This window comes from Ranitomeya variabilis, chromosome 2, assembly GCF_051348905.1.
Source record: "Ranitomeya variabilis isolate aRanVar5 chromosome 2, aRanVar5.hap1, whole genome shotgun sequence".
Classification (NCBI taxonomy): domain Eukaryota; kingdom Metazoa; phylum Chordata; class Amphibia; order Anura; family Dendrobatidae; genus Ranitomeya; species Ranitomeya variabilis.
The window spans coordinates 1,079,934,653-1,079,949,760 of record NC_135233.1 but is presented as its reverse complement, the minus strand read 5'-3'; the positions used below and the strand labels follow the sequence as shown (position 1 = coordinate 1,079,949,760).

The following is a 15,108-nucleotide window of genomic DNA, read 5'->3' as shown; positions in this document are numbered from 1 at the left end:
AACAACGCTCGGGAGGCTGCACCCAGCACCAAGGTGGGATTCTTGACACCTGTGCTGCGTCTCATTACAAAGGGAACTCTCGCCTCCATTACACAGTTTGACTGTATAAAGGGCTAAATGTTATACGTGTTCCATTCAGCGTGTGCAAGGAGAAAAATTACAAGAGCAACCTTTGACTTGCGCAGCACTGCTGCTGCATAAGCTGTGGCTCTTCTACTTTGTAACCCCTGAGGGGGGGTTAAAGGTGACTTTTGAAATCGGTTCAATTAGGCTTCGGCCTACACTCTGCTCCACCTGCAGAGCCCGGGCTCCAACAACGCTAGTTGCTGTCCGGAAGTGCTGGCTGCACAGAGCCAAACACCTCGCCAATGTGTCAGTGGGGTCCAGCACCGCCAGCTGTTCCCCTGCTGTGTAGCCGGCAACGTGTCCTGCAAAAGCCACGCAGACACAACACACCCAAAGCTGCCGCCTGTGCAGGCTTCGGCCTACACTCCCCTCCCCCTGCTCCTCCTCCTCCTGCTCCTCCTCCTGCTGTCCCTGGGCTCTAACACACCGCCAGTTTTTGCCCAGATGTGCTAGCTGCACAGAGAAAAACACCAGCCAATGTGTCAGTGGGGTCCAGCACCGCCAGCTGTTCCCCTGCTGTGCAGCCGGCAACGTGTCCTGCAAAAGCCACGCAGACACAAGAACTGAAATTGAAGGGAACCTGTCCCCCCTCCCCCAGGCGTTTTTACGTTATCCAGCCACCTTGTACAGCGGTAATGCTGCATGTGTGCAAGGTGGCTCAGAAACGTATTCTCCTCGCACATGTGGAACTGAAAACACGTCTGCAATGTGTCCTCTGTGTGACCATTTAACCGTCCCGGTGGTGTGACTTTCCTTTGTAATGACACGCTGCAACCCCCTTGGTAGCGCTGCCCGTCTTCTGGCATCATTGTTTGGCTGCCTGCGCCTCTGCGGCCGCCCTGACCCACACAACGCCCCTCGGTGTCTTATTTATTGGGACTGCGAGGGTGTGATTGATGGGCAGGATCAGTGCATCAGTTCGCCTGTCCCTCCTCTCCTTCCGCCTTCTTCGGACTGTGCGGCTTCATGGCCGTGGCATGCGATAAGGGATCAGATGACGCCGCACAGTCTGAAGCGGGTGTAAGGACCCGAGTGTGAGAGGCGAACATATGTGCTGCGCCAGGCCCTGAATCCCAGCCCCGCAGTGTTTTAACAATGTTAAGACACTGCGGGGCTGGGATTCATGGTCATCGCGAACCGCACCGGCCGACATTACATGATGCCAGAAGATGGGCAGCGCTAACGGCGCTAGGCCAGGGGATAACACGACAGCGCAGACTCCTGTACAGCAAATAACAACGCTCGGGAGGCTGCACCCAGCACCAAGGTGGGATTCTTGACACCTGTGCTGCGTCTCATTACAAAGGGAACTCTCGCCTCCATTACACAGTTTGACTGTATAAAGGGCTAAATGTTATACGTGTTCCATTCAGCGTGTGCAAGGAGAAAAATTACAAGAGCAACCTTTGACTTGCGCAGCACTGCTGCTGCATAAGCTGTGGCTCTTCTACTTTGTAACCCCTGAGGGGGGGTTAAAGGTGACTTTTGAAATCGGTTCAATTAGGCTTCGGCCTACACTCTGCTCCACCTGCAGAGCCCGGGCTCCAACAACGCTAGTTGCTGTCCGGAAGTGCTGGCTGCACAGAGCCAAACACCTCGCCAATGTGTCAGTGGGGTCCAGCACCGCCAGCTGTTCCCCTGCTGTGTAGCCGGCAACGTGTCCTGCAAAAGCCACGCAGACACAACACACCCAAAGCTGCCGCCTGTGCAGGCTTCGGCCTACACTCCCCTCCCCCTGCTCCTCCTCCTCCTGCTCCTCCTCCTGCTGTCCCTGGGCTCTAACACACCGCCAGTTTTTGCCCAGATGTGCTAGCTGCACAGAGAAAAACACCAGCCAATGTGTCAGTGGGGTCCAGCACCGCCAGCTGTTCCCCTGCTGTGCAGCCGGCAACGTGTCCTGCAAAAGCCACGCAGACACAAGAACTGAAATTGAAGGGAACCTGTCCCCCCTCCCCCAGGCGTTTTTACGTTATCCAGCCACCTTGTACAGCGGTAATGCTGCATGTGTGCAAGGTGGCTCAGAAACGTATTCTCCTCGCACATGTGGAACTGAAAACACGTCTGCAATGTGTCCTCTGTGTGACCATTTAACCGTCCCGGTGGTGTGACTTTCCTTTGTAATGACACGCTGCAACCCCCTTGGTAGCGCTGCCCGTCTTCTGGCATCATTGTTTGGCTGCCTGCGCCTCTGCGGCCGCCCTGACCCACACAACGCCCCTCGGTGTCTTATTTATTGGGACTGCGAGGGTGTGATTGATGGGCAGGATCAGTGCATCAGTTCGCCTGTCCCTCCTCTCCTTCCGCCTTCTTCGGACTGTGCGGCTTCATGGCCGTGGCATGCGATAAGGGATCAGCTGACGCCACATAGTCTGAAGCGGGTGTAAGAACCCAAGCGAGAGGCGAACATATGTACTGCGCCAGGCCATGAATCCCAGCCCCGCAGTGTTTAAACTATGTCAATACACTGCGGGGCTGTGATTCATGGGCATCGCGAACCGCACCGGCCAACATTAAATGAGGTCAGAAGATGGGCAGCGCTAACGGCGCTAGGCCAGGGGATAACACGACAGCGCAGACTCCTGTACAGCAAATAACAACGCTCGGGAGGCTGCACCCAGCACCAAGGTGGGATTCTTGACATCTGTGCTGCGTCTCATTACAAAGGGAACTCGCGCCTCCAACACAGTTTGACTGTATAAAGGGCTAAATGTTATACGTGTTTCATTCAGCGTGTGCAAGGAGCGAAATTAAAAGAGCAACCTTTGACTTGTGCAGCACTACTGCTGCATAAGCTGTGGCTCTTCTACTTTCTAACCCCTGAGGGGGGGTTAAAGGTTACCTTTGAAATTGGTTCAAGTAGGCTTCGGCCTACACTCTGCTCCCCCTGCAGAGCTCGGGCTACAACACCGCTCGTTGCTGTCCGGAAGTGCTGGCTGCACAGAGCCAAACACCTCGCCAATGTGTCAGTGGGGTCCAGCACCGCCAGCTGTTCCCCTGCTGTGCAGCCGGCAACGTGTCCTGCAAAAGCCACGCAGACACTTGCTCTTGTACCTTCTGCTCCACATCCTGGTTCCAGTACCGTCAGCTGGTTCCGGGCAGAGCCTTTGGCTTAGGTGCCTCCCTCTGGGTATCCGAGTTCCACCAACGTCAGGTGGTCCTTGGTAGTGCTTTCAGGCACGGGTACCTCCTGCTTAGTAACCGGGTTCCAGTAACGTCAGCTGGTCCTCGGTAGTTCCATTGGCTCTTGGACCTTCGGCTACCCATCCGGGTTCCAGCACCGTCAGCTGGTTCTCGGCAGTGTCTTTTGCTCTTGTACCTTCTGCTCCCCATCCTGGTTCCAGTACCGTCAGCTGGTTCCGGGCAGAGCCTTTGGCTTAGGTGCCTCCCTCTGGGTATCCGAGTTCCACCAACGTCAGGTGGTCCTTGGTAGTGCTTTCAGGCACGGGTACCTCCTGCTTAGTAACCGGGTTCCAGTAACGTCAGCTGGTCCTCGGTAGTTCCATTGGCTCTTGGACCTTCGGGTAGCCATCCGAGTTCCAGTTCCATCAGCTGGTTCTCGGCATTTTCTCAGCCTTCTTGTACCTTCTGCTACATTTCCAAGTTCAAGAGACTAAACACGATGACCCGGAAGAACACCCCTAAGATGACGACGACACCAGAGACGACAACCACCGTGATGACGACGACCCTGGAGACGATGACCCTGAAGACCACCCCGATGACGACGACCCCGGAGACCACCCCGATGACGACGACCCCGGAGACGACGACCCTGGAGACGACGACGACCTGGAAGACCGAGAAGCAGAAGAACAAGAGGCTGCAGAACAAAGAGCAGAAGGACATTAAGCATAACACAAAATATCAGAGCAAAAAAATATTATGTAAATTATAAGCAGAAGAAGACTAAGCAGTGTATGGGGGTGAGTCCGTTCCTCCTCGTGGTGCCCCTGGATAAAGCCTGATGCTGCAGGCCAAACTGAATGCGGACAAATGTAACTGGTTTGTGACAGGCAGAACGGAAGGTGTAATCTTCAAACTTTTATAGATAACAACTACGGGAATGCCTGTCACAAATAAGAATATGATGAAGAAGTTGAATATGATGAAGATAATAGTAAAATAAAAAGAATATGAACAATGTAACCCAAAAAATAATAGGTAGAAGATGAAGAAGAAGATGAATAAGGTGAAGAAGTTGATGTCAAAGAAGCTGATGATGAGGATAATTAAGAAGAAAGCGTGGGAGAAGTAAAAAAGAAGGTGAAGGGCGTGGAAGTAGTGAAACATCAATATCTGACATAAAAAAAAAAAAAAATAACATAGTCAAATTCTTTCTAACGCCGAACTTCATAAAAAAAAATTAAAAATCCTGCTATTCTATTACATTGGGCTAAACCTCTGTCCCTTTAATATCTCCGCCACGTCCCCCAATACATCCTACATTATTCTTAGTTGTTTTCCTTCATGTAGAATGAACCTACAAGTTTATAAAGGGTTTATTTTAATTCCGATATTTTCGTCCCATTGACTTGCATTGGGATCGGGTATCGGTATCGGATTGGATCCGATATTTTGACGGTATCGGCCGATACTTTCCGATACCGATACTTTCCGATATTGGAAAGTATCGCTCAACACTAGTGGTGATTCTACACATGTTATATCAGCATGCTCTAAACGCCTAACAAGGGTTGTTAGTCCTGTCGCCATTGGTAATTTGCAACCTAAATTTATTTTGTCTGTGACTTTAATTTGCTCTTTGTCTTCTTACCCTGTTATGGCGTTTGTGGATTCAGGTGCTGCCCTGAGTCTTATGGATCTGTCATTTGCCAAGCGCTGTGGCTTTGTTCTTGAACCGTTGGTAAATCCTATTCCTCTTAGAGGTATTGATGCTACGCCATTGGCGGAAAATAAACCGCAGTTTTGGACGCAGGTAACCATGTGCATGACTCCTGAACATCGGGAGGTGATTCGTTTTCTTGTTCTGCATAAAATGCATGATTTGGTCGTTTTGGGTCTGCCATGGTTACAGACCCACAATCCAGTCTTGGATTGGAAGGCAATGTCTGTGTCAAGTTGGGGCTGTCAGGGAATTCATGCTGATTCCCTGCCAGTGTCTATTGCTTCCTCTACTCCTTCGGAAGTTCCTGAGTATTTGTCTGATTATCAGGATGTATTCAGCGAGTCCAGATCCAGTGCTCTGCCTCCTCATAGGGACTGTGACTGCGCCATAGATTTGATTCCAGGTAGTAAATTTCCCAAGGGAAGATTATTTAATCTGTCTGTACCTGAGCATGCCGCAATGCGTTCGTATATCAAGGAGTCTCTGGAGAAGGGGCATATCCGTCCTTCCTCTTCCCCTCTTGGTGCGGGAATTCTTTTTTGTGGCCAAGAAGGACGGATCTTTGAGACCTTGTATTGACTATCGGCTTCTGAATAAAATCACTGTTAAATTTCAGTATCCTTTGCCTCTGTTGTCGGACTTGTTTGCCCGGATTAAAGGTGCCAAGTGGTTCACCAAGATAGATCTTCGTGGTGCGTACAACCTTGTGCGCATTAAGCAAGGAGATGAATGGAAGACTGCATTTAATACGCCCGAAGGTCATTTTGAGTACTTGGTGATGCCTTTTGGGCTCTCTAATGCTCCCTCAGTGTTTCAGTCCTTTATGCATGATATTTTCCGGAAGTATCTGGATAAATTTATGATTGTTTATCTGGATGATATTCTGGTTTTCTCTGAAGATTGGGACTCACATGTGGAGCAGGTCAGGATGGTGTTTCAGGTTTTGCGTGAGAATGCTTTGTTTGTTAAAGGCTCAAAGTGTCTCTTTGGAGTACAGAAGGTTCCCTTTTTGGGGTTTATTTTTTCCCCTTCTGCTGTGGAGATGGACCCAGTCAAGGTCCAAGCTATTCATGAGTGGACTTAACCCACGTCAGTTAAGAGTCTTCAGAAGTTCTTGGGTTTTGCTAACTTCTACCGTCGTTTTATCGCTAATTTTTCTAGCGTTGTTAAACCTTTGACGGATATGACCAAGAAAGGTTCTGATGTTGCTAACTGGGCTCCTGCAGCCGTGGAGGCGTTCCAAGAGTTGAAGCGCCGGTTTACTTTGGCGCCTGTTTTGTGCCAGCCTGATGTCTCACTTCCCTTTCAGGTCGAAGTGGATGCTTCTGAGATTGGGTCAGGGACCGTTTTGTCACAGAGAGGCCCTGGTTGCTCGGTAATGAGACCATGTGCTTTCTTCTCTAGGAAGTTTTCACCTGCTGAGCGGAATTATGATGTTGGCAATCGGGAGTTACTGGCCATGAAGTGGGCATTTGAGGAGTGGCGTCATTGGCTCGAGGGTGCTAAGCATCGTGTGGTGGTCTTGACTGATCACAAAAATTTGATGTATCTCAAGTCTGCTAAACGCCTGAATCCTAGACAGGCCCGCTGGTCATTGTTTTTCTCCCGTTTTGACTTTGTGGTCTCGTATTTACCAGGTTCAAAGAATGTGAAGGCTGATGCTCTTTCAAGGAGCTTTGTGCCTGACTCTCCTGGAGTCGCAGAACCTGTTGGTATTCTTAAAGAGGGAGTTATCTTGTCAGCCATTTCTCCTGATTTGCGACACGTGTTGCAGAGATTTCAGGCTGGTAGACCTGACTCTTGTCCACCTGACAGACTGTTTGTTCCTGATAAGTGGACCAGCAGAGTCATTTCCGAGGTTCATTCCTCGGTGTTGGCAGGTCATCCGAGAATTTTTGGCACCAGAGATCTGGTGGCTAGGTCCTTTTGGTGGCCTTCCTTGTCACGGGATGTGCGGTCATTTGTGCAGTCCTGTGGGACTTGTGCTCGAGCTAAGCCTTGCTGTTCTCGTGCCAGCGGGTTGCTCTTGCCCTTGCCTGTCCCGAAGGGGCCTTGGACACACATTTCCATGGATTTCATTTCTGATCTCCCGGTGTCTCAGGGTATGTCTGTCATCTGGGTGGTATGTGATCGCTTCTCGAAAATGGTCCATTTGGTGCCTGTGCCTAAGCTGCCTTCCTCTTCCAATCTGGTTCCTGTGTTCCTTCAGAATGTGGTTCGTTTACACGGCATTTCTGAGAATATTGTGTCTGACAGAGGATCCCAGTTTGTTTTCAGGTTCTGGCGATCCTTTTGTACTAGGATGGGCATTGATTTGTCGTTCTCGTCTGCCTTTCATCCTCAGACTAATGGACAAACGGAGCGAACTAATCAGACTCTGGAGGCTTATTTGAGGTGTTTTGTTTTGGCAGATCAGGATGATTGGGTGACCTTCTTGCCGTTGGCTGAGTTTGCCCTTAATAATCGGGCTAGTTCCGCTACTTTGGTTTCGCCATTTTTCTGCAACTCTGGTTTCCATCGTCGTTTTTCCTCGGGACATGTGGAGCCTTCTGACTGTCCTGGGGTAGATTCTGTGGTGGATAGGTTGCAGCAGATCTGGAATCATGTGGTGGACAACTTAAAATTGTCACAGGAGAAGGCTCAGCGTTTTGCCAACCGCCGCCGCGGTGTGGGTCCCCGACTTCGTGTTGGGGATTTGGTGTGGCTGTCTTCTCGATTTGTTCCTATGAAGGTCTCCTCTCCTAAATTTAAGCCTCGCTTCATCGTTCCTTACAAGATATTGGAAATCCTTAATCCAGTGTCCTTTCGCTTGGATCTTCCGGTTTCGTTTGCCATTCACAACGTGTTCCATAGGTCTTTATTGCGACGCTACGTTGTGCCTGTGGTTCCTTCTGCTGAGCCTCCTGCTCCGGTGTTGGTTGAGGGCGAGTTGGAGTACGTGGTTGAGAAGATCTTGGATTCTCGTCTCTCCAGATGGAGGCTTCAGTATTTGGTCAAGTGGAAGGGCTATGGTCAGGAGGATAATTCCTGGGTGGTTGCCTCTGATGTGCATGCGGCCGATTTAGTTCGTGCCTTTCACGCTGCTCATCCTGATCACCCTGGTGGTCTTGGTGAGGGTTCGGTGACCCCTCCTTAAGGGGGGGGGGTACTGTTGTGAATTAGACTTTTTGGCTCCCTCTTGTGGTTACTAGTGATATGACTCTGGGATTTTCTTCCCTCAGTTTGTACCCAGCTGGGTCGTTAGTTCAGGGGTGTTGCTATATAAACCTCCTGGATCCTTAGTCCAGTGCCTGGCATCGTTGTAATCAGACACATTCTGTTTGCTCCTATCTGCTGGTCCTGGTTCGTGCAAAATTAAGCTAAGTCCTGCTTCTTTGTTTTTTGGGTTATTTGCTTGCTCTCATTTTTGTCCAGCTTGTACTAAATGTGATTCCTGACCTTGCTGGAAGCTCTAGGGGGCTGGTGTTCTCCCCCCGGGCCGTTAGACGGTTCGGGGGTTCTTGAATTTCCAGTGTGGATATTTTTGATAGGGTTTTTGCTGACCATATAAGTTATCTTCCTATATTCTGCTATTAGCTAGTGGGCCTCTCTTTGCTAAATACCTAGCTCATTCTTATGTTTGTCTTTTCCTCTTACCTCACCGTTATTATTTGTTGGGGGCTTGTATCCAACTTTTGGGGTATTTTCTCTGGAGGCAAGAAAGGTCTTTCTTTTCCCTTCTAGGGTTAGTTAGTTCTCCGGCTGGCGCGAGACGTCTAGAATCAACGTAGGCACGTTCCCCGGCTGCTGGTATTTGTGGTGCTAGGATTAGATATATGGTCAGCCCAGTTACCACTGCCCTATGAGCTGGTTTTCTGTGTTTGCATACTTAGCAATTATTCCTGAGACCCTCTGCCATTGGGGTCATAACAATGGCTTTTGGATACTCTTTCCCCAGGTTGGTAGTCACCTGGGTCGTTAAGACTCTGGGTGTTTCTATTTAAACTTCCTGGAGTCTTAGTCCATTGCCTGGCATCCATGTAATCAGTCCTTGTCTGGTTGCTCTTGTCTACTGGTCCTGATTTTTTGCAACATAAGCTAAGTCCTGCTTTCTTGTTTTTTTTGTTTATTTGTATTATTCTGTTTTTGTCCAGCTTGTTCATAATGTGATTCCTGATTTTGCTGGAAGCTCTTAGGGGGCTGATATTCTCCCCCCATACCGTTAGTCGGTACGGGGGTTCTTGGATATTCAGCGTGGATATTTTGGTAGGGTTTTTCGCTGACCACATAAGTCCGCTTTCTATATTTCTGCTATTATTTAGTGGGCCTCTCTTTGCTGAATCTAGTTCATACTTACGTTTGTCCTTTCCTCTTACCTCACCGTTATTATTTGTTGGGGGCCTGTATCTACTTTGGGGTATCTTTCTCTGGAGGCAAGTGAGGTCTGTATTTTCTCTGAAAGGGTTAGTTAGATCTCCGGCTGGCGCGAGACGTCTAGAACCAACGTAGGCACGTTCCCCGGCTGCTATTATTTGTGGGCTAGGATCAGGTATGTGGTCAGCTCAGTTAGCACCTCCCTAAGAGCTAGTTTTTATGTTTGCAGACTTTGCTGAAGACCCTGAGATCCTCTGCCATTAGGATCACAACACTTCACCTCTTATGTGCTATGTGTTCATTGGAGTACTCATTTATACGTAGATGACATCTGTATGGTACTGAGAGCCTCAATAATTTTTGCATGTTGGACAGTGCCTATTCCTGTTGTATTTAACAAATGAATGCATTTGGCGTCTTCAATGTCAGCAGCATTCATTATTACTTTTATATTTGTTTAGTTGTATAACAGTTTCCCGACATTGATGGGTTTGCTCCCCGGACCTCACAGAACAATGTTTGGAAATATGGTAGAGCTTCAAAAATTCATAACAGCGACATTTACAAAACAGAAGAAAGAACTGGATGTAAATGACCAGAGGAACCTTATTGATGCCTTCCTGGCCAAGCAACAAGAGGTACGATATGTTACATCAAGGATGAATTTTATCATAGCCTAGAATTTCTCAAGAAACACCTTAGACACAATGTAGTGGAATTCTAGCAAAACCCTCAGACTTCAACTCAAATAACAAACACTTGCTGGTTAAATATTGATATAAACGTCACAAAATGATCTACCTGCAGAGTATCAGAATTTTTTTTAATGTTTTGACAAGTTTGTTAACATGTGTGTAAATATAAATTGAGTATTTTTTATTTTATTCAGCTACTGGGGTCTGCCATTTTTATTTACTGGTGTGTAAGTGTCAGAGAACAACACTTACAAATGCAATAGCCCAAGGTGACTGCGTTTGGTGTCCAACCCTATCTCCTAAGATTTGGCTGCCTCAGCTGTTAACTGGACACACCCTCAATTTCCCTCTGTCACCAGTAATGACTGTGATCTGAGTGGAACCGTCATGTCATTGCGGTGCTCAGATCACAGTAATCAGCAGTGATCATTTACCAGATCCAAAACGAAGGTTGCAGCAGTGATTTCATCCAGTGAAATGTACTAACTGCTGGATGAAGTCATCACCACAGCCCTGGTGCCCACACCTGAGGAGTGCTCACCGGTAATTATTGCGATCTGTGTGAATCAGTCATGCCATTGCGGCTGCAGCACTCAGATCACCGTAATTACTGGTGATTACTTATCAGATGCAGACACCAGTACCGATGTGGTGAGTTCATCCAGTGATGGAGTACATGTCACTTGATGAAATCACTACAGCTCTGGTGCCCTTACCTGCTGAGCACTCAACGTAATTGCTGTGATATGAGAATTGTAACGACATGACTGCTATGCTTAGATCATAGTAGAGTATTTCTTAGTTGTATTTGTTTCTGCGAAAGCTGTGTACTTGAGATAGCAGATCCCAGAAACAGATACTAAGGGTACTGTTACACTAAATGATTTACCAATGATCACGACCAGCGATATGACCTGGCCATGATCGTTGGTAAATCGTTGTGTGGTCGCTGGAGAGCTGTCACACAGACAGCTCTCCAGCGACCAACGATGCCGAAGTCCCCGGGTAACCAGGGTAAACATCGGGTTATTAAGCGCAGGGCCGCGCTTAGTAACCCGATGTTTACCCTGGTTACCATCGTAAATGTAAAAAAAAAAACAGTATGGAGCGGCCCCACACCGCCGCAGGGCCGAGGGGTACCCGGTACCGGGCCTCAGAGTCTCTGTTCTGGGGGGTTGTGTGGTCACGGTGGCTAAGCCCGGTCCGTGGCCCTGTCGGTCAGTGGGGGACGTCCAGTGAATGAGAGAATGGATGATGGTAAATGGTAGTGGTGCAATTGTGGGGTGCAGGTCGCGGTAAATAACGAGGACACCAGGTTGCAGTCTCTTTACCTCTTTACTGAAGATCTCTGGGTCCTCAGTCCGGAATCCGGATCACCAGGCTGCGCAAGTCCGGCCGGTCCAATGGCACCTCCAGAGTTCCCTTTGCAGATGGAAATCAGTGTCTTCCTGCTAGCGCTATGTGTTGTAGTCCTTCCCTGCAGTGCTTACGGAAAGTACCCCACAACTGTTGTGTCTGTTTCTGATGTTCCCTCACAACTCGATTAGATGATGTTCTGCTAATCCTCCGTCCCTCTCGATGTTCTGGTTAGGACGGCACCCGTATGACGGGTAGGCTCGGAGCTTTTCCGGGACCCTAGAGTCGCCCCTCTCCACAAGTTGCCCCCTATGTCTTCTTAGGTGATTTGGTGTGAGACAGCCCGCCTATGACTGACTGTCCTGCCGTATGTTTGAAGTATTGCTTGAAGCTAGATGTATTTATACTTCCTCGGCGTTCCGGCCACCGGATGCACGCCTCAGTAGGATGTTGCCTCGATCTTACAGCACGACTCCTACTGGTATTCTCCTATTTGCTTCGATCTCGTTTCTCACTCAGCACAATATATATCTCTTCTAATCCTTTCTTAGGGCACCGCCGCTATTCTGTGCAGGCACGGTCCCGTGACGTTCTTCCTTGTAGCCAGGCCTCCATCAGGGTCCCAAACCTGACAGAGACCCTACCGAATCTTCCCCCTACAACACCCTCTGCCACAAGGTGTTGCCTGGTTCCAACCCAGTCAGCTTTCCCTCTAACTTCCTGCCTGACCCCCAGTTTTACCAGTATGTGAGGAGTGGCCTAGTGAATAGAACCCTTAGCTCCCCCTGGTGGCCCGACTGTGAAATGTATTGGTGTCTGTGATACCTGGTCAGATGAACTCCTTCAGTGCCATCAGACGTACCATAGCTCCCCTTAGTGGCGGAGCCACAGTACTGCAACGACCAGGACTCTGGGGCGCTGCACTCCCCCCCGGTTAAATCCAGTACTCCGGGACTGGGAAGAAAACAACAATACAGGTTAGCAAAAAGACATACAATTTGTTGAGTGTAATAACAATAAGAATATTTAACAAAGCTTCCCTTTATGGGAGGTGAGGACACTTGAACGTTACAAACATGGTTAAATATCATAGCAACATGCTATAAATAACTTTCTCTTACCCAACCGGGTATTCTACTCAGTGCAAATTCTTGAACAATAATTTAACATTGCCTTTAAGGATGTACACTCTAAATACACTAAAGACCTTCTTATAATCACATTATAAGGCAATTTAACTTTTCATTCTCCTTCTTTAAGTCTGCAGGACCGCCTGTCCTAACGGCACCAGACCTTCTGCCTCTCCTTTCTATACAGGACCGCCCCTTTCAGCCCGGGCCTACTGCCCTTCCACCACTATACACAGTATAGAACATAACATTTTTCCTTCTGTTTAGAACCAATGGGCCATCTCTATATGGCTCTTAGGAGGACTCACTAACTAACCCCATACGGGTTCACTTTCTGTCCTCGTTCTTCCATCAACATTATTAAACATTTTTCACAATTAACTAGTTAGATACATATAACTTTTACATGTAAACATCATCATCATTTTCTTCTGTCAAGGCATTATTGCTATCTATCTTTCTTAAAGCAATATCACTCTTTAAGTGCAACAAGTAAACATCCCCTTTAGGAGGGGACCAAGTCTTCATGAGGTAGCATATCTTCTCAAGCTACCAGTCCGTACTCAGCAAAGGCTCCGGTGCGGTATCTTCGCAAAGAGTCTCTTTCTAAGTAAAACCAGTAGGAAGCACCTTTAAGAAGGTGCAAACTATTTACAAGAAGTTTGTATCATGCACTGTTCATGATTGCGGCAGTTCTGGAAACTTGTGCAAAAACTTAGAAAAACAAACAAAACAATAGGGATCCCGGGTCAACAAAGAGATCCCTCACCGGGATGCCCTCCTCACTGATGGGCCGGCACGCCCCCAAGGTACATGGTGGGTCCGGGTTCCCCGCTGCTCCGCAGGGACAGGTTCCGTTGCCTTTTCAGCAGGAGGTTCATCTTCTGATGTTCCGGCAGCGGCCTGGAGTGCGACGCACCGCTGGACGCCCCGAGCGATCCAGCTGACCTCCCTCCTCCAACTGGTGTAGGTCACAGCGTCACCTGGCTCTAGGTCGCGAGCGAACCTTCCTCCGCAGGGCTCCACCTCCTCCCGATCTACGCGGACTTGTAGCGGCTCCCCGATCTCCTGTATAACCCCTCTTCCATGTCGGGGGTTAAAGGACACCACTACACCCCAGTGTGACGTCGGGGTTTCTTCCACGCTGGTCAGGTCAATCCGGGCTGCAGGCTGGGGCCGGTTCCACCATGCTGTCATCAGGCGCCGCAGGTGTTCGGCCTCCGGCAGAAGTCTCATGCCCTGCGCCCGCAGCGTACTATCAGCTGCGGCCGGGTTGGGAGGAACAGGGGACACCGGAGACAAACGGACCTCCGTGGGCTGGCCCAGCCGAGCGAGCACGCGGGCATCAGCCTCCAAGTGGCGTGCTATCTGTCGGGCCTCGGCTGCAGCCACACACTCCTCAGACGGTGGCAAGGGAGGTCGGCCCATCAATAGCTCCTTGAGGGTCAGTTCCCGCAACGTTGGCGCATCTGGGGCTGTGTCGGGTTGCGCAGCCTCAGGCCGGATCGGGTCAGTCCCACGCGGCGTTCCCGGCGTCGCCATCTTTTCTTCTTCTCCAGTGTCCTCTTCCCGTGGTCTCTTTCGTGGGCGGCCCCGTCTCCATGGTCTCCACCCTCCAAACAGGATAAGGAGGCGGACCTCAGCTGCTGACGGACACGTCCTCAGGACACAGAAATACTTAGACTGGGCGGCCATTGTTCTTCGCGCTCTCCAGCTTGTCTACGCCTACTCCACACCCCTCTTCTTCTCCTGCACTTCTCCTCAGCGCTGCAATGGCGGCGGTTTTGGCGGTAACCCTTGTGGTAATGGCAATACACAGTCCTTCTAATAAAGCACAGTCAAAGCACGATAAATCACAGTTCCAAGGCACACATGACCTGATTCTTCAGGCTTAAGTAGATCCTGTTCGTGACGCCAAGTTGGAGCGGCCCCACACTGCCGCAGGGCCGAGGGGTACCCGGTACCGGGCCTCAGAGTCTCTGTTCTGGGGGGTTGTGTGGTCACGGTGGCTAAGCCCGGTCCGTGGCCCTGTCGGTCAGTGGGGGACGTCCAGTGAATGAGAGAATGGATGATGGTAAATGGTAGTGGTGCAATTGTGGGGTGCAGGTCGTGGTAAATAACGAGGACACCAGGTTGCAGTCTCTTTACCTCTTTACTGAAGATCTCTGGGTCCTCAGTCCGGAATCCGGATCACCAGGCTGCGCAAGTCCGGCCGTTCCAATGGCACCTCCAGAGTTCCCTTTGCAGGTGGAAATCAGTGCCTTCCTGCTAGCGCTATGTGTTGTAGTCCTTCCCTGCAGTGCTTACGGAAAGTACCCCACAACTGTTGTGTCTGTTTCTGATGTTCCCTCACAACTCGATTAGATGATGTTCTGCTAATCCTCCGTCCCTCCCGATGTTCTGGTTAGGACGGCACCCGTATGACGGGTAGGCTCGGAGCTCTTCCGGGACCCTAGAGTCGCCCCTCTCCACAGGTTGCCCCCTATGTCTTCTTAAGTGATTTGGTGTGAGACAGCCCGCCTATGACTGACTGTCCTGCCGTAGGTTTGAAGTATTGCTTGAAGCTAGATGTATTTATACTTCCTCGGCGTTCCAGCCACCG

General features: G+C 49.7%; 2 protein-coding genes across 2 annotated transcripts in view; both read left to right on the top strand.

The window, feature by feature from the left end:
• Positions 1-15,108, top strand: part of LOC143808719 (cytochrome P450 2C14-like) — a 564,240-nt gene that overhangs the window by 67,834 nt on the left and 481,298 nt on the right. The window lies entirely within an intron of this gene.
• LOC143808722 (cytochrome P450 2B11-like) overlaps positions 1-15,108 on the top strand; it is a 77,377-nt gene that overhangs the window by 45,123 nt on the left and 17,146 nt on the right. Inside the window, exon 6 of the mRNA XM_077291657.1 lies at positions 9,787-9,963. Within this exon, the coding sequence (XP_077147772.1) occupies positions 9,787-9,963 (177 nt within the window). The remainder of the gene's footprint in view (positions 1-9,786; positions 9,964-15,108) is intronic.